The 20,275-nt window shown below is 39.2% G+C and overlaps 1 protein-coding gene across 2 annotated transcripts in view; it reads right to left on the minus strand.

Moving 5' to 3' along the window:
• The window catches only part of LOC132827109 (rasGAP-activating-like protein 1), a 267,843-nt gene that overhangs the window by 209,272 nt on the left and 38,296 nt on the right, over nt 1–20,275 (minus strand). For both annotated transcript variants that reach the window (XM_060843598.1, XM_060843597.1), the window contains exons 4-5: nt 13,051–13,112; nt 1,369–1,498 (exon numbers count right to left, since the gene is read on the minus strand). In XM_060843598.1, the coding sequence (XP_060699581.1) occupies nt 1,369–1,498; nt 13,051–13,112 (192 nt within the window). The remainder of the gene's footprint in view (nt 1–1,368; nt 1,499–13,050; nt 13,113–20,275) is intronic.

Raw genomic sequence — 20,275 nt, forward strand, 5'->3', positions numbered from 1 at the left:
GTATGAATTCAGATTTCTCCAGCTTCCTCATTTCCCCTCCCCCCACCTTGTCTCAGTCGGTTCCCTCAACTCAGCACCGCCCTCCTAACCTGCAATCCTCTTCCTGACCTCTCCGCCCCCACCCCACTCCGGCCTATCACCCTCACCTTGACCTCCTTCCACCTATCCCACCTCCATCGCCCCTCCCCCTAGTCCCTCCTCCCTACCTTTTATCTTAGCCTGCTTGGCTCTCTCTCTCTTATTCCTGATGAAGGGCTTATGCTCGAAACGTCGAATTCTCTATTCCTGAGATGCTGCCTGGCCTGCTGTGCTTTGACCAGCAACACATTTGCAACCCTGATTAACAGGCTGCTTATGGTCTCAACTGGCCCTCAGGCAGCTGTCTGGAGGCTGCTTGAACCTTTCCACTGCTGTGGGAAACATTGTGGCGGGTGTGAATAGATACCAGATGTGGCATGGCCAAATTTATGCCCCCCACATATACCAATCCACCTCCAACCATATGTTTCAATACACGCAAATCTTATATTAATAGCAAGTAATTAGATCCAGATCATGACTTTAACATGAAAAATATAATCTTGCTCATTTATCAAAGGTGAAATCCAAAATAAATTCGACAAGCCAAAGGAAGTGTTAAGAGAGTCTGATAATAAAAGAGTAATAAGAGAGTCTGAGGTGAGTTTAAAGGAGGACCTTAAATGAAGACGGGATTTGGAAATGGGAAATGTCAGTGACAAAATTCTACATGGGAGGGATAGAACATAGAAAGGTACAGTACAGAACAGGCCCTTTGGCCCATGATGTTGTGTCGAAATTTAATTCTAATGTCAAATATAGTAACTTAATCTACGCATCCCTCAACTCACTGCTCTCCATGTGCATGTCCAGCAGTCGCTTAAAACTCCCCAATGACTCTGCTTCCACCACCATAGCTGGCAATGTATTCCATGTGTTCACAACTCTCTGCGTAAAGAACCTACCTCTGATGTCTCCTTTATACCTTCCTTCTAATATCTTCAAATGGTCACCAGTAGTGCAGCAGACAGGGAAAGGAGTCACGTAAAGACATAGAAACCATAAAGTTGCCTTTAAATACTAAAATAAAATTATGTTTACCACGATACAATATGCTTGTTTTTTTGTTGAATTACCATCTTAAGCTAAAAACAAAGTGTGGTCAGCGAAGAATAAAGGGCGTTCTTTCAAAATACTAGAACAGCAGTGGTTAAGTTATAGAATGAGCTCCTAATAATTGAACATCATCTTATGCAAAACAAAATTACTTGAGTGGGCTTTTTTTTATTAATATGAAGCGCAAATGTTCTTTTGTAGATGCATAACTTTTACAGCACAATTTCCTCTCACCTCGCTTCAATAAGCTGACATCTCAGTGCCTTTGTATGCTGGTCTTGGAGGATCTCTAAACCCAGGTGGATCTCTCCTTGAATCTCTTCATCAGGGTTAATCCGAGTCAGATTTATCCAGTTATCAATTCCTGGAAGAAAATTAATTCCCATCACAACACACGTTTCCGATATAAAAACACGCTGGGATGCAGCAAACGTGCAAAAGTTTGAAACCTACCAAGTACTTTCATAAAGAATAATTCTCTTCCATTTTTTTCCATGATGCAGCTGTTCTTTGTTTGTTCCATTCTTTTATCTGTGTTCATTATGCCTGACTCAAACATTTCTTCAGGATATGACAATAGGTAAACTGCACGTGATCTATGGAGAGGCTTTCTTCACATTTATTGGGCTTACCTCTCTTTGTGTACTCCCCCTGAAACCATGTACTCTGACATAGTTAGTGCTGGAAAGTAATTAGGTATTTGGGATCACTTTTGTATGTGCTGCTATACATATCATCAAACCACAGCATGGCTTCCTGTGATGCTAAAATGGTCTAGCACATGCTACCTTCCAGACTAATGAGAAGAATCTGGTAAAGTAAACAGAATGAAGTTTATTGTGTCTCTGTGGCTGTTTACAGATTATAACAATATATTCTGCATTACTGTACAGGCTGTTGGAGGATCTTATGGCAAAGTGGTATTGTGATCACTTACCTCTGGACCAGAAGATCCACATTCAAGTTCTACCTGCTCCGGAGGTCTGTCATGAAATGTCTGAACAGGCTGGTTAAAATATCAATAAAGACTGTTGGGGGACCTAGGCTCAGATCTCCAATTGTCTCCTCATGACAACACCCCAGTGGGTAGTTGTGGAATCAATGCCAGAGCTTTCACTTGACAACTTGACATTTTGGTCAAACTGACAACATTAGATGTTGCCTTTAAATACATACAGCATACAAAATAGAGCGGGAGAGGGCCATTTGGACCTTGATGCTTGCCCCACCATTCAACAAGAACATGACTGATCCACCCCAAGCCATAATTTCTATTCTTGAAAGCTCATCATAACTCTCAAATAGTCTAGCCTCTCTCCTTTAAATAGCATCCAGCACAGCCTTACCCTAAAGTAGCAATGTTTCTTTTGATCTTGCCCATCCGAGTTTACATCAAAGAATAGAAAGAAATTGACATTTCCACAGCACTATACTGTCAATGAAATAGTTTGGAAATCTAGTTTCCACTCCTTTTTGAATGGAAGGTGACCATTTGACCCTTCAAATTTATGCTGGCTTTCTGTCGAGCAATCCAATCAATGCCATAATGTCAAGATGCATGGTAGCTTAGAAGAAGCTTTGATCACAATGCTCAGTAACAGAAATCAATGGGTATAAGTGCAATTTAATAGAGGTCACAGACCCAGAGATGTCACAAAGTAAAGAGACAAATTAGAAGCTTTAGCAGCTTTAGGAATCATCCAGGATAAAATCATGAAAGAAGCTGGGAACATTATTGGAGCTCCAGACAGCAAGAATCATCCAGAAAAAGCTGTTAGGGAAAAAAAATCATTTATTAAATATGCAAACAGTGAATTCAATGAAGCTGAGAAAGTTGGAATCCTCAATTTTAGCTACAAAGGATAGGAAACTCCCATTTTAGACATGAGAAGGGAAGAATTCTCCATTTTGATCATAAAATGTAGAAAACTATTCCAGTATAGTAATATTGCTAAATCTGCAAAACAGAAGCTATTCAAGCAAGGAAAATAATTCAGCATATTAGGAAGATATGGTATCAGAAATAAATCAGCAAGAAGATTTAATTTTTGAAATAGACCAAACATAATACAGAATTGAACAGCTTGGAGAAAGCAATTCTTAAGATATAGAAGAGCTTTTACATTAAATGCTAAATTCGAAGCTGGATAGATTAATGGAACTTTTACTAACAATTGGGAGTATAGCTGATGATGTTGTAGCTCACTAAGGTGTAAAAGAAGCAACAGACGTTTTTGAAGAAGTTCTGAAAGCTTTTGAAAATTATTGACAATGATCCCAAATAAAATTCTTGAAAGAGCAAGATTTAATAGAAGAGTTTAGCACTCAGGGGAATTCATAGATGATTTCATTAACAATCATAACAGATAAGTGGAATAATGCAACTATGATGATTTAAAGTCAGAATTCAATCTGGACAGAATTGTTGCCAGAATTATTCCTGAATGTTTGTCAGATCTGTTACAGTCCAAAGAAGACCTGAATCTAGGGAAATTCATTGGGATCGCGAGTGAAGTAGAAGTCTGCAGAAAACACAGATGAACCCTAAGAGGAGGTAACCTTTGGTAGAGCATATCCACAAAATTCTTAAGTTCAAACCCGTAAACAATACATGTGAGAAACCAATGCAACAAGAAGGACAGGCAGCACACACTAAAATTCTTTGTCAGTGCTTTGGAACAAAGAAGCCTCACATGAACAGACAGTGCCCAGCTATTAAAAGTGAATGCTTTATCTGTCAAATAATTGGTCATTTTCAAAGTACAGCTCAAAAATGCAAGAGATCAAATATTTACCAACTTATAAAGGTAACTAAGGCAAAAAACACTACACAATAAGAAGTAATGCCTATACTATTCCAAGAGGAAATAGGTGATGCAGAAGATATATTTTGACCAGTGAATATTTATGTCAATAGTGATCTCACAAATTTCAAATGAGACATCAAGGAAGCGTCACCATATTAACAGATAGTGAGTCACAGATGTGAAAATACAGTCTATAGCACAACAACCTCATCCAGGAGATACAGCACTTAAGATGAAAGTATGTTGCGAGCAACTCACCAATATAAAAGATGGCAAATAGTAGAAAACTGATAAGTACTTTTCAATGAACAAGTCTCACTGTTGAGTAGAAATACATGTCCTGCCTTTTCAAAAGCTCAAAGAGTGCACACAGCAAAAGCCAAACATCTCCTTTCAACAGGTACAACTAAAATTGTTTCATAATTTATGGAAGGTCAACACTGAAAATAGCAGCATGCTTAAGAAAGATGCAAGACCATTATATATTGGTACTCTCAGGAAGATTCTGCATTAATTATTGAAACAAATGAAGAAACAACCTGCAGAGGTTGCCAAAAGGGGTGTCATTTTACACAGTTGGGAAACCAACTGAGCAGTGTCCAGGCATAGTCACATGATCCATCCAAACTTTTGTTGACCACACAAGACAACTACATGGTGAGAACATTCCAGTTGACAAGAGTTTATATGAAGTAGCATTTTAATGAAACTCAGTGCAGGCAGTGGATTCTGGCATCTACAATTACTTAACACATTCCTAACTCCATTTGCTTCAACAGAATAGCAACGAAAGAGATCTTTGAACAAACCATGTCCAATATTTTGCAAGGTCTTCAAGGAATCATAAGGATGACATGTTTAAACACGAAGAAAGTCAGAGAGTCTGATTGGCAACTGCATGAAGTCCGACAGTGTTTACAAGTGGAAGCACTCACACTACAAAGAATCCATTCTTTTCTTGAGACACATTGACAACAATGATAGTATAATGCTGGACCACAGACTAGTAAACCTTTAAGGAATTTTCCATTCCTAAGTCAGTTCATAACCTCCAAAGGCCTTGATTGGCAACTGCAACAGAATCCTTGAGACAACTCCTGAAGATACAAAAGGTTGTGTTGGAGCCTGCAACAAGGTTTAATGGCATGCTGATGCCCACAGATGTCCTAGCCCACTACAATCCAACTTACCCAAACAACACAGTATCTGATCCTTCAGCCACAATCTTAGAAGCAATTCATACAAAGAATGATAGCATTATCAAACAAAGAATCAAGATATGCCATGATTGAGAAGGAAGGTCTCTCAGGTATATCGGCTTGAGGGAGATTTTCAGAATGCAGCTTTGGTTTGAATGTGGCCGTGGAAATCCATCATAAGTCTCTAGTTTCTGTTTTGGATGAGAAGGGACTATTCAGGATGCCTTCAAGAATACAGAGATTCTGCCTTCATCTGAGAGGGTTTGTTGATGAAACAATAAATGTGCAAGGGGTTCTGAAGATGATGGCAGAAGGCTTTCTACAGTGGCTACTAACAGCCTGACCCAAGCATGATATTGCATTTATTCCTTGAATTGAGTCAAATACTCAATCCATGATGATATGGTTAGCAGCAAAACACAATCAATTCAACAAAACAGAACATTGTAACCTGTGTCTAGTTGCTAATGTGACATAAATTACATCTTTATCAATACAAGAGCCACTTCCAATTAGAACAGGAGGTGGTTTTCCTCAATCTCACTAGATTTAGCAGGCTGTTTAGATCCCAACAATTTAATAGTGGCAAACTTATCACATAGTGTGCTACTGGATTTAGCTGCACATACAATATGGTGAGAAATGGCCCAGAATTAATTTAGCTGCCTTATACAACAATAACCACGATACACCCATTTCCCCTGGGTCATACAAGGACCCAAATTATTATATTTGTAGCCAACATAGTTAGTGACTGTATTGATATGACCATGCCTATACAATGCTATAAATGGGTGGGTGACACCATTATATTATAAACAAGGTGGTTCAGTGCAATTCTCATGTGAAGGGCAGTCATTTTATTGCAACATGGGTAAAAATGAATAAGATAAGATTGAACCCTCAAATGTACAACACTACTGAATTGTATTTCATGCACAATCCTTCAATCCTCTCTCATGATCTCTCTCATCATGATCTCAAATTGAATTACCAAATGTGTGTGATATTTAAGACAGCAAATGGGTAACTTCATATGCAATGCTTTTTCAAGCATCATAACTGATTTAAAACTGATCTTTCACTGTGGTTAATAGTTACGTAAGACACATCATTGAATATACAGTGCTTGCTTGGAATGTTGGGCTTAACACATAGCATGTGAACAAGCTCCAAAACCAGTATGGAAACTGACTCGAGATAATAGGCAGCAACACTGCTCCGACACAAACAAACAATTCAAAATGTGTTCCATTGCCGAATGATGGAAAAAAAAGCTCAGTTTGCACTTCACTGGAAAATTCTTGAATCTCACCCATAGCCACAGGAAAGTAAATGTGCAATAGAATTAAGGAGGTAAAATAACACACTTCCACATGATTAGATAGACTAGGAAACCACCCAATGCACTCCCATATATAATATGCAAGTAATTAAGAATTTAATGACTCAACTTGACAACATATGATCTATGGACTTCGTTCAAATTGCAGACGGTAGTAGAATTTTCTTTTCTATTCTGTCCTGCATTTTGCAATGTATTGGAATTATTTATTGGCTATATTTTATACTCTGCGGAATGACTGTTCATAACTATGCATGAGTTTGATTATTTGTTTTATCTGTTTCAGCATCACAATTTGCCACCCGCTGCTCTTAATAAAGGAAATATAAATAAATAAACAGTGACTCAGCCCCCGTGTAACTGGTCACAGTATTTCCCAGATGGCTGCAATAGAGTCCTTGGGCACTCAGGCTGACATTGTTTCTGGCTTTCTGCAGTGCTCCAGGGAGCTTCAACGTAAGCTTCAGGAACAGCACCTGATCTTTCAACGAGCTTGCAACCTTCTCAACTCAACATTCAGATCAAAAATATTGTGAAGCTCTGTACTTATTTTGTTTTCTTTTCTTCACTTTTTACAACGTTTTCAGTACACAGTGCATTCACCCTCACCACATCTTCTGTTTGTTTTTTCATGCCCAATCTCCATTCCCTTTGGTCCCGAAGATTAATGTTTCTATCATCCAATCACTCCTGTCTTCCACATGATCAAAGATCATCCTTTTGTCCTTTCCCCTCCCATCCCAAACCTAAAACTTTTCTCTAACTTTTTTTCAATTTTGATGAAATGTCACAGTCCTGAAAGGTTAACTCTATTTCTTTCTCAACTCACTGCTGCTGTCTAACCTATTAAGTCTTTTTTCTCATATTTTCTGTTTTTATTTTTTACATAATCTTTGTTGACTCTCACAGGTGAGTTGTATGTTAGTGGAATGACACCACTTGTTATTAACCATGTTGTTGTGTATTGGAATATGTACGGTCACATGGGATTCCATTAGATCACCGGAGAATTTCTGGTATTTGAAAGATTTTCCATGGGGAAAATGATTACCAAATGTACAGCAACAAGCAAGACATCCATTTGATCTATTCATATTTTACATGTGTTACTGTGGTTAACACTGCTGCCTCACAGCACCACGGACCTGGGTACAATTCCAGCCTTGAGTGACGATCTGTGTGGAGTTTGCATATTCCCCCTGTGTCTGTGTGGATTTCCACTGGATGCTCCAGTTTCCTTCTACAGTCACAAAGATGTGAAGATTAGGTGGATTGGCCGTGCTAAATTACCCTTCATATCCCTGGGTAAGTAGGCTGAGCGGGTTAGTCATGTTAAAAATGTGGGGTTATGTGATAGGGTAGGGCACTGGGTTTGGGTGGAGTGCTCTTCAGAAGGTTGGTGCAGACTTGATGGGCTGAATGGCCTCTTTCCACACTGTTGCAGCATTCCATATTGCCCATGTTGCAGCCCATGATGAAGCTGAGGTAAGAAACGTCCAGGGCTGAAGTGAACATGCTAGGCACATTTTAGGCACTGGTAGTTAGATCAGAAACTTATTCAATGCAAACACAATCCCTTGGGCAAATCAAATGTAAATGAACTAGTGCCTGTATATGTGGGTCCTTCTTATTTGTTCAAAGGATGACAGTGTCGCTGGCCCATACCTACGTACCCTTGAGAAGGCAAGCTTCTTTCTTGAAATGCTGAAGTCCATTTGGTGTAGGTAGACTCACAGTGTTGTTCTGGAAATGAATTCCAGGACTTTGACCAAGTGACAATGAAGGAATGGCGTCATATTTCTTACTCAGAATGGTGATTGACTTGGAGAGGAACTTTCAGGGGTTGGTGTTCCCATGTAACTGCTAGGCACATCCTTCTACATGGTACAAGTCCTGAGTTGAGAAGCTGCTGCCTAAGGAACCTTGGTGAATTTCTGAGCGAATCTTGCAGATGGTACACATTGCTGCTACTGTGCATTAGTGGTGCAGGGAGTGAATGCTTCTGCATTTGGTACCAATCAAGCAAGCTACTTTGTTCCATATGGTGAATGTAGTTGGAGCTGGACTCATCCAGACATGTGGGTCACATTCCAACACACTCCAAAACTCGTACCTTGTAGATGGTGAACAGGTTTTGGGAAGTCAGCAGCTGAATTACTATGGCAGGATTGTGAGCCTCTAACCTGCTCTTTTTGCCTTGTATTAACATAGCTAGTCCAGTTTAGTTTCTGGTCAATGGTAACCTCCAAGATGTTGATAGTGGGGGATTCAGCAATAGTGATGCTATTCAATGTCAAGGAGTGATTGTTACATTCTCTCTTGTTGGTCTTGGTCATTGTGTGGCATTTGTGTGGTTTGAATGTTACATGACAGTCGCAAGTTCACGCCTGAATTCTGTCCAGACCTTGCTGCATATGGGCATGGACTGCTTCAGTGACTTATATTACGCAAATTATGTTGAACATTGTGCACTCATCAATGAATATGCCCATTTCTGGCTTTATGGAACCCAGGTTATTGATGAAGAACTCCAAAAGAGATGTCCTACAGCTGAGATAACTGACTTCCAACAGGCACAGCCTGTTGCCAAGCATGACTCCAACCAGTGGAGAATTTCCCCCTCATTCTCAGTGACTCCACTTTTGCTGGGGCTCTTAGCTGCCATATTGGTCAAATGTGGCATTGATGTCAAGGGTTGTTACTCTTACCTAACCACTGGAATTCAGCTCTTTTGGCCATGTTTGAACCAAGGCTGTAATGAGGTCAGGAGCTGAGTGGCGTCACTAAGCAAGTTATCATTAAGCAAGTGCTGCTTGATAGCGCTGCTCATGACACCTTCCATCACTTTACTTATGATCAAGAGGAGACTGATGGGACAGTAATTTACCAGGTTGAATTTGTCCTGCTTGTGTGTACAGGATATACCTGGACAATTTCCACACTGCAGGACCAGTGTTGTTGTTGTATTGGGTCACAGCAAGTTTTGGAACACAGACCTTCAGTACTACTACTGGAACAATGTCAAGATCCATAGCCTTTGCTGTTTTCAGTAATTCCCTGATATTTCATGCAAGCAGTTGAATCGGAGAAGGCTGAGATGGAGCATCTGCTCAATACCTTTGGCTGAAGATTGTAACAAATGCTTCAGCCTTATCATTTTGTACTAACATTCTGGGCTCCTTCGTCATTGAGGATGGAGCTATTTATGGAGAAATCTCATCCCCCAGTAAGTTACTTAATTGAACTCCAGTATTCATGACTAGATCTGACAGGGCTGCAGAACTTAAATCTGATCCAGTAATCCAGTGGTTGTGGATTTGTTTAGCTGTTGGTGGTTTTGGTGGTTGACACACAAGCAGTCTGATACTTTATATTGACACATCACTTTTAGCAATGCCCTCTTGCACTCTTCATTGAGCCAGCATTGAGGTTAGAGTGGGGCATATGCAGCCTTTGAGGTTGCAAATTAAGTTTGAGTACAGTTCTGCTGCTGCTGATGGCTCGCATAGCATATCACAGAAGATGCATCTTAAATTGCTAGATCTGCTCAAAATCTACTTCATTTAGCACTGTGATACATGTTGTGTGTTGCTATCTTCAACATAAAGATGGGACTGTGTGGTGGTCACTCCAATGAACACTGTAATAGGCATATCCATCTGGAGCAGATGGTTTAGAGATTGGTGAGTTTAAGATCAAGTTTATGTTTTGTTTTTGTTGGTTGCTATACCATCCGCCACGCACCCAGTCTTGCATCTATGTCCTTTTGGACTTGAAAGCTCGGACAGTAACAGTGTGGTCAAGCATGCTTGGTAATCAGCATTCAAGTTCCCCACCCAAAGTACATTCTGTGTCCTTGCCACCCTCAGGGGTTTATCCAAATTGTTTTGAACATGGAGAAGCACTGAATCATTAGCTGATGGAGTGGCAGCATTAGGTGCCAATAAGCAGATGGTTTTGTTGCCTGATGATTGATGCCTTGAGACTTCATGCAGTCCAGAGTCAATGCTGAGGATTCCCAACTTCCAAATCACTATGCCACCCCCCTGTTCCAAGTATTATCATGTGAGTGGGGGAAGGCGCACACAGCAATGGTGATGGTGTTTTCTGGGACATTGTAAGTTATGTTCTGTCTTCACCTATCCCCATTTCACTACTCTGCCCCTGCCACCCCATCTATCTGCAACTCCCCCTACACCCACCCCCATTGTTGAAGAAGGGTTACACCCAGAACATTCACTTATCCACCTCCTGATGCTGACTGGTTTGCTGTGTTCTTCCAGCCTCCTGTCTGTCTACCTTGGATTCCAGCATCTGCAGTTTCTTTTTGTCTCAGAAAGGACTGTGGCAAAACCCACAGCAAAAAAAAACATTCTTGCAACTGAGTTGATTATATGAAGATAGAATAAAAATAATCTGTAGAAAGTGAATGGAAAACTTGCTCTTCCCTTTCCAAGCAAAGTGTAGTTCACTTGTAAGGCCAAAGTTATGAAAAAAACATGATTTATAAAACAAGAAGCCACCTTCAATCCCTTAATTTAAAACCAATTTTTCTGCTTATCGTCAGACATCCAGCATTATCATTCTATATTCATATTTCTAATTAGTCAAGAGTTGGCCGTGCACGTTTATGAGAGTTTAGTGCCTCAAACTCTATTCTACTGATGACTAACAACTCATATCATTGTTTCAATAATTCAACTTCCTCCTGCAGCAATGATGAATTTTGATTCCAATTTTTTTTTAACTTCATTAATAGATTAAAATTTCAAATCAAATGTAAAATATTAAGCTATTAATTTTCCATAGCATTTTCAAGAGGAGAAAGCAATTTTATGTCACACTTGGAGAAGTCTAATGCTTCACAACAAAGTATTAGCTTTGATGGATTCTAATAAAAGGTCATTGATCTGCAACAAAACCGCTTCTCTCAAAGGGCTGTGAATCTCTGGAACTCATTGCCCCAGAGTGCAATGGAGGCAGAATCAATCAACGGATTCAAGAAAGTCATGTGTATGTGTCTGATGCAAAGCAGGATAAAGGGCAATGGGAAGCAGGCAGGAAAGCTGAGTTGAGGCCAGGATAAGGTCAGCCATGATCATTTAAATGAGTGAGCTCGAATGCCGAATTGCCTATTTCCACTCCTAATTCCTATGTCCCTATTACAGTACCCTCACATAATTTCAATATACCGTAATATTTTTCCATAATTTCTCACACGTTTAAGAATGTAGTTCTCCTGGATGTCACTTACTTGCCTATATCTCTCATCATGCTTTCCTGCACAGGTTCCCACTTTTTGTCTCTCCATTGTTCATTATATAAAACTCCCCACATGCCTCATGCACCCAGAAAATAAAACAAGTGAACATTTATCACTCAAATTCGATCAAAAACTGGGATATCCACTTTTTATTCAAAAGTACGGGACGTATGTAGTAAAGGTAGTCCGAGCGTTAAATAGAGAAGTTCACATTATTGGTTACAACATGACATGATAAATCAATTCCTCCAATAATGAATATATCCATGTTGGTTGCCCATGGCAGTTAGAAAATGAATAATATGCTGTCAGATTACATATTGTTCTATATTCATTTGATCTTCTTTAAGAATTAATGTTTTAACAGCAGCTCATTAAATAGTATGTCAGCATTGTTTATCAAGCTCCTTTTTTCTGCTTCCACCTCCTACATCTCTATTTTATACGCTACATGGTGTTGGATTCCTTAATTGAGTAACCATGAAATCTGGCAATCACATTTATCTCAATTTCTTTATTTCCCAATGTTGTGAACCAGTCTGGGTTTGACTCTATCTATCTCTGCTTCTCTAAAATAAACCCTCAGGCTAAAGTCAGGAGGCAGAGAAATGAGTGAACTTGCAGGTGCAGACATGAGCCATTATTTTTAAAATGCTGCCCTGATCATCAGTACTCCTTTTATCAGAAAAGTAACAATAATTAACAGGAACAATAAAAGACAAAAGAATAGATCTAGGAGCAGTAATTTCTCTCCTATGTTGTTCGTTCATTTTTAGCTGTTAAATTAATTGCCAAAAGTGCTAACTCAAACTTCCCACGCAGTCTGCCTACACAGCTGAAGTGATAATCTTATTGTAATTAAGGTTTAAAAAACATTTTTCCATATTTGCTAATGAGAATTGGCAATATAATCATGGACAAACAACAAAGTGCAAACAGGGGATAAAAAGAAAACAGGCATTAGTTGAGGCTGGATTAAAAATATATGGTAATTGTCTCTACAGTATATATTGCCATGATAATTCAAAATCTTACAGTCGCCACTGCATTATTTTAATTATTTTTTTAAAACAACATCCTGTATAGATTTTATTTTCTGTGAATGCACTAGTTGGATCAAAGAATTTGTTTCCATGCTGTGTGACACTATGACTCTTGAATACCAAATTGATGGACGAATTGAAATTCTGAACTCATTTTGCTACAATTTATTTTGTTGGTTACCATTCCCTCGGACAAAGAAGTAACAGGAGCATTTGAACTTGGATTACTCGAGACAGGAATTTTCAGAAGCTTTCTTACCTCGTAGGTGAGCTGCTATGTATTCCTTATTAAGAGAGATCTTCCCAATGACGTCATCATACCTGAAAATTTTAAACGGAAATCATTTCAGTAGAAGTTGGTGTTTATAATCTGGAATTCTATTTCTGTTTATGAGCTCCAAGCAGACTTGGCTCTGTACGAGAAGAATTAAGTTGGAAAATTAGCCTTAATATTGTAATTTCAAAATAAATTCTATAGCATATTAGCAATTGGTTAGTGTTATGCTCCAAGAAAATTACTTTGTAATATAAGTTTTCTTAAAGCAATGAGCTGTTCGGGGTTATAATTTGGATGACAAGTTGTGTTTCAGTTGGGGAATTTGATTCTGCGGAGGGGTTAGTTTTTCCTGTTCACATTTCCTGCATAGAGAATTATTCAGTGCTGGAAAGGCTGCCTCAAATCGAATGGGATTTCTTAGAAAATATTTACTGAGGGGCACGAATATCAATTCATTAATAATCATGCACTAAATTACTTTCCCTCTGCATGTGGTAGCTCAAATTAGTGACTCAAAATTGCTAGGAGCCCTAAATGTGAAGTGTGGTGTGATTTAAATCTGGGCTAACTCCAGACGAAACCAATTCAACAGTGAAATATTTATTCCAATATTTGACTAGATTACCATCCAACTCAGTGTATAAGCCACATGCTTCTTAGCATGGATATGCCAGAAGCAACAAGCCAGTGGTTTTGCTTGTTCCAGTGCAACAACCATTTTCCGAAAACCACGTTATCCAAATCGAAATGGATCAGCAACTAAGTTTCTGAATTCCGTAATAGTTCTGCTCTGATGTTATTGGGAATTCATTCTCAATGGGAATACTTAGCTGTCATTTGAAAACTCTCACCTTGCAGAGAGAAAGAGAGTTATCACAAGGCCTTATGTGAATGCTATCAGTAGAATTCCACCCGGTAGATTTGTTGGAACAGGGCACATTTTTGAGTAATCCACATGCCACTGCTTGCTTGTCCCATTAGGGAGCCATGTTTGGTTTGGGATAATGGGCACAATTTCTGTAGGAAAGGCTGGAGTCTGCTTGTGGGGTCCAAAGCATCCCCCGTCATCGCTAATAAAACCAACAAACAAATTCTCAAATAACCCCTTCAGGCCTCTGTTTGCACCCATTCACTCACACACCGGGTGGTTTCATACATTCCCCCCAAAGCATGAGCTATCCAGGAACCTCGGTATACTGTTGTTCAGAAGGGATTTTCTGGCAGGAACTACAACTAGTCTGGTTAGGAATCTTCAAACAAAATGCAAGACATCAACTCATTTGAATTACTCAGTCTCCATATTGCTGGGATACAAATCTGCGAAGATGGTAGGACAGGTTAACAAAGCTTATAGGATCTTGCACTTTATAAGTAGAGATGCAGATCTAAAACATTACACTAAACTGAGTATTGTACTCAGTTCTGAATATTACACTTCAAGAGGAATGTGAAGATTTCAGAGAAGGTGCTTCATTAAAGTGGTTCAAAGAACGAGGTATTCCAGTTATCTAGATAGATGGGCGAAAGTCGGGTTGATTCCCTTACAGTGGAAAACACCAACAGGAGATTTAATGGAGCTGGGAAGAATTTTGATGGAATAAGTAAAGGGAAACAGTGCAAAGGTTTAAGAGTCAATAATAAGCAGGTACAGGTTATTTAATAAGTGGTTTGGAATTGGAACCCACTGTCTAATACGGTCGTGAAGACAGATTCAATAGATACCTTCAAAAGAAGATTAGTTCTCTCCTGTTAGGAGAAAAAGCTGCATAGTCACTGTGTGTAAAACAGCCTCCTTTTCTCCTGTGTTATACATCTTTATAATTCTATCCAATCTACTGTGATCAACTTGTGCTAACCAGCATCCATTTTGAGGCAACCCAGCATTTTAATCTTTAACCTGCAAGCTAATATTTATAACCATTGCATTTCTAAGGCACAGTCCATGTACCTGTGTTCACAGATAGAAATCAGCTCACCCCCACATTATTCCATTTCACCTTTATCCAGAAAGGAGGGAATCCGAAAGCAGGAAATGACAATCTGGGTAGCCCAATAGCTGTCATAGGGAAACCACTAGAATTCATTAAGCTCATGGTGTGATCAAGAGGAAACAACATGGCTTTGTGGAGAGAAAATCATGTTTAATTAATTTATTAAATGAGGAAGTAACAAGTAACATGATTAAAGGGGAAGCTATGGATGTGGCATTCATGGATTTTCAAAAGTCATTTATAAAGTGCCACATCAAAGATTACCACACAAGATAAGAGTGCATGGTGTGGAGAACATATGTTAGCTTGGATAAAGAATCGGTTAACTAACAGGAGACAGATTAATGATACATGAGTATCTTTTGTGTTGGCAAGCAGTAAATAATAGTGTCATAGGAATTTGTGCAGAGCTGTCAACTATTTGTAATACAAATCAACAAATTTGATGAAGGAGCTAAACGTATGATGGTTAAATCTGACAGACACCAAGATTAGAAGGAAAGTACATTGAAACGAAGAGGTAAAGAGCTTGCAAAGAGATATAGTCAGGTTACGTAAATGGGCAAAAATGTTGGTATGTGGGGTATAATGTGGGAAAATGTGAACTTTGCATATAATAGAAAGCAACATTCAATTTAAATAGGGAAACATTGCAGAACTTAATGGAAAGTTGGGTTTGGATGATCTGGCACACAAATCACACAAAGTTAGTTTGCAGCTGCAGCAAGTAAGGAGTTTCGAATGATAAGAGGTGATCTTATCAAAATATATAAGGTCCTAAGGGGACTTGATCAGGTGGATTCTAGGAGGATGTTTCCTCTTTGGGAGAGACTAGAATTGGGGAACATTAGCTAAGAGTAAGAGATCTCCCTTTTAAACTGGAGATTTATTTTTTTCCCAGAAGGCTATTAGTGTGTGGAATTCTCTTCATAGAATTCCTACAGGGCAGAAAGAGGCCATTTGGCCCCTCAGGTCTACAACCAACCCTCCGAATAGCATCCCATCCAAACCCATGCCCCCACCCCCACCCTATTCCCATAACCTTGCATGACTAACCCACCTACTCTACACATTCCTGGACATAAATAGACAATTTTTAGCACTGGCCAATCCACATAGCTTGCACAAATTTAGACTGTGGGAGGAAACCAGAATACTTGACAGAATCCCACGCAGACAGGGAGAGAATATACAAACTCTACATGGACAAATTCTTGAGACTTGATTTGAATGCAGGCCCCTGGTGCTATGAGGTAGCAGTGCTAACCACTGAACCACCGTGCCACAGCAATTTGGGCCCAGTAGTGGGACATGAGAGAGCAAAATCCAGAAGATGGGGAAATTGGGTCTTGGAAAGCAGAAGTGTTTGTCTTCTGGGAGCATCAAGTCCAGGCATAGAGTCGGGGTTGCTAGCCTTGATGATGATGGGGAGGGTTGTCAGGTCAGGGTCTGCAGGATATAAGGGCTCTACAAATGGGGTTACTGGGGCTAATTCTGCACAGGTGTTAAACTCAAGAGTATTTAATAACATTTCATAGTCTAGCTTTCTCTGAGCAACTATTTATTTAACTGTAGCAAACTCTCTGAATTCTCTGAGGTAAATGGATATTTTCAGAGATTTTCAGGTATGCAGGAATTGCCAACTGGAATCTTCAAATTCCAAGGCAATTCCTTCAGAGACTGATACAACAAGAAATTCACAAGGTCCCCATGCTCAGCTCCCATCTACACTTCAGAAACAACTATTTGGCCATCAGAAGATCTGGGCACAATAATGCTTTGGGAAAGCAGGATGGTAGAGCAGAAGCCAGGAACTGAGCATGAAGGAGAGCATTAACATAACTGCAGAGGAAAAAGAGTATCTGCTCAAACAGGTTGTTGGGGTAGAGGGGTCCAGTAGTTGTAGGGGAGGGTGGAGGTGGTTGGTTGGTTGAAGAATGGTACCTGCTGGTTGGAAAAGAGGAAGAATGCCAAGCTAAATCAACAGGAGGAAAAAGAGAGAGGGAGCAAGAGTTGTTTCCATGAGCAAATAAGAAAATAAATCTCGGGACTGATTTAGCTTGAACGAAGATGGAACTAGAATGTCAGTACAAGCTTGTCAGAGTCAAAAAAAGGAACCCGCATTTGTACTGCATTTTTCACAACCACAGGGCATCCCAAAAGATATTTCACCAATGAGATGTTTTTGAAGTGTAGTCACTGCTGTGGTTTAGAAAATATACCAGCCAATTTGCATTTGCAGTTACTATTCTAGTTTGGTTATGAGTAGAATCAGTGAGGAGTACATGAAGATTGTGTTATAGCTTATCAGACTAGAATACATTATATAGCTTAGAACAGGGAAGTTATGATTGCTTTCAGCAAAGCAGAATCAATGGTGGAAAACATAGCATGTGAATGAAAATGCATAAAGTACTGGTGTTAATTGTACTTGGATATTACATAATAGCAGAGGCTCTGGTTTTTATTTTAAATTCTAAATCTCACATTGATTATGTCCTCTTTTTATCAGGTTGACAATCATCCTTTTAGTACTCCATGTTCAGACTACTTTCTACATTTATAAAGATATAACGAGAAGTGAGGCCAATACATATCATACTCGAACACCTCTCCAGTCAGGCATCCCCTTTCACACACTCACACAACATGACTGCTATCACTGCTGGCTAACTTTTATTCTGTGTTAGCATTCAACACCTTTTGTAGACACCCTATACAGATCGTGACATCTGCAATTAAAATTGAAATAGTCACCAAGGAGATCCGAATGTAAGGATCAGGAGTCAGGAAGAGCTGATCATGTAATGTCTAATAGTGAGAAAACAGACAGCTCTGAAATTTCATTAGCATTTGTTAGCGATAGATCATAGCTTGCCAAAACAGGCCTTATTATATTTTCTGCTTAAAACAAATAACAAGTTAATAACAATGTTAATTATAAGTTTAAATAATTGTAAATGAATTTTTTTTTAAAAATGTTATCAAGCAGAGATGTTTTGATGATGGCATTACACCTGTTGTGGTTTCAATCTATGAAGAAAATCAACGTAGACACAATTTCAATTTTTGAAAATTCGGCGTCAACGGTCCATGCATAGTTTTCAGCATAATCTTCGACATAAATTCCATTTCCTTTTCCAATAGTTATTTTTTGATCCTGTATACTCCCTCTAGCAAATATCAGAGAATGGACAAATGCAATTAGATCTCAGTTTGCCCAAGGTAATACAAGGAGTAGACAATACAATACACACTAGGTACAAAATAAACTCAGCTTTACTTTGTCAAGGTTAATTTATGGCTCACAGTTAACTTCAATACCAGAATGCTATAAATTGTAACAACGTTAAAATCTACCACAGAAAAAGAGCTGAGGGCTAAGCTGTAAGGGTGACAGATAGATATTTTACAAAGCAACAGCTAATACTTGTACAACACTTTAATGGAATAAAATATCTCAAAGAGTTACACAGGAGCCTTAGAAAACAAAATAAGACACTAAGTCATGTAGCAGGTATTAGATAAGATGGCCAAAGCTTGGTAAACAAGATAGATTTACAGTATAACTTAAAGGAGAAGATGAGAGGAAAACTGAAGAGGTTTAGGAGAAGAATTCCAGAGCTTAGGGTCCAGATAGCTAAAGACATGCCCACCAAAGGTGGAGGAATTAAATCAAGAACACACAAGAAGCCAAAATTAGATGTGAGCAGATACGTCAGTAAGTTGTGGAACAAGAGAAGATTATAGAGACAGGGATGGTTAAGGCATGGAGAGTTTTCATTTCAAGAATGAGAATTCTAATATCATGACCAGGAGCCATTGTAGGTCAGTGAGCACAGGGGTAATAGGTGAACAGGACCTGGTTTGAATTAGAATAGAGCATGTAACAGAGGTTTGGGTACCTCAAGTTTACAGGAAGTAGAATATGGGACACCAGCCATGAATGCATTGGAATAGTCAAGTTAAGAGGTAACAAGGCAGGAATTTGGAGCTGTGTCAAGGTAGGAGTGAAGTCAGGCAATGCCACAGGGATGGAAATAGGGAATCTGAGTATTGGTACGAGTTTGTAATTAAAAGTTTATCTCAGGATAAAGTATGACGTTAAGATTACAAACTATCTAGTTTAGTCTTAAAGTTGCTGGGGGAGGGAGACAAATGGTAGCCAGGGACTGGAGTATGGAACTGAGACCGAAAGGAATGGCTTAAACGGAGGAAAATTGCTATCTATCTAGTTCAAGATTTAAAATACTCAGTGTGATAGTTTAACAACAAATGAGTTGAGAGAGGTGGCACTGAAGTAGAGCCAGGTTCCATCGGTGTACAAGTGAAAACTAATGCCCTGCTTTCTGACAATGGTGTCAAGGGTTGGCATGTCGTTAAGAAATAGGAGAAAGCCATGGATTGATGCTTGGAGGGCAAAAAGAGTAATGGTGCAGGAGCAGCAAGATAATCTATTGCAAGCGATTTCAGGACTTTAATTAATTTGATAGGAATGGAGTAAGGCAAGAGTAGTCCCATCCAATGGGATGGAAGCAGAGAGAGACATTGGTGGAAGATAATGTGGTCAACTCTATTAAAGACTGCAGACAGTTTGAAAAGTGCAAGGACAGGTATTTTACCTTTGTCACAGTCATACAGGATATTCCTTGTGACTTTAATAAGAAATGCGGAAACCTGACTGGAGTTCTGAGAAAGATGGCAGAGATTAGAGTGTTCACAACACAGCTTGGGATTTTGGAGAGAAAAGGACAGTTGGAGATGGGAGCTGTATTTACTATAACGGTGGGATCAAGAATAGCTCTTTTGAGGAGAAAGGTGATTATGGCAGATTTAAAAGAGAAATCAAGGCTGAAGAGGGAAAGCACCTCATAGTATCAGCTATTACGGGGAGTAGCAAGGCTGTAAGCCAAACATATACTTAGTCAATGAATTTCTTGAATGGTGTAAAGCTCCTATAACAATATTTTTTATATTTGATCAGAGCACCACCCCTAATTACAATTGAGAAAATTGTGAAGCAATGTGTTTTAGGATTGTTGCTATCTAATCGCTCTCAAGTCACTTTCAGCAAAGTTCAGTATCTACCCATTTAGGACAAATTCTCAATGCTCAAAGTTGGGTCAGACCAAATGTCCAGGGTGATCAAATTGGCCTCCTTTTGCCAGCTGTTTATATTTCAAACAGGCACTTCTCCTACCATTGTGATATAAATT

This window comes from Hemiscyllium ocellatum, chromosome 24 (genome assembly GCF_020745735.1).
Source record: "Hemiscyllium ocellatum isolate sHemOce1 chromosome 24, sHemOce1.pat.X.cur, whole genome shotgun sequence".
NCBI lineage: Eukaryota > Metazoa > Chordata > Chondrichthyes > Orectolobiformes > Hemiscylliidae > Hemiscyllium > Hemiscyllium ocellatum.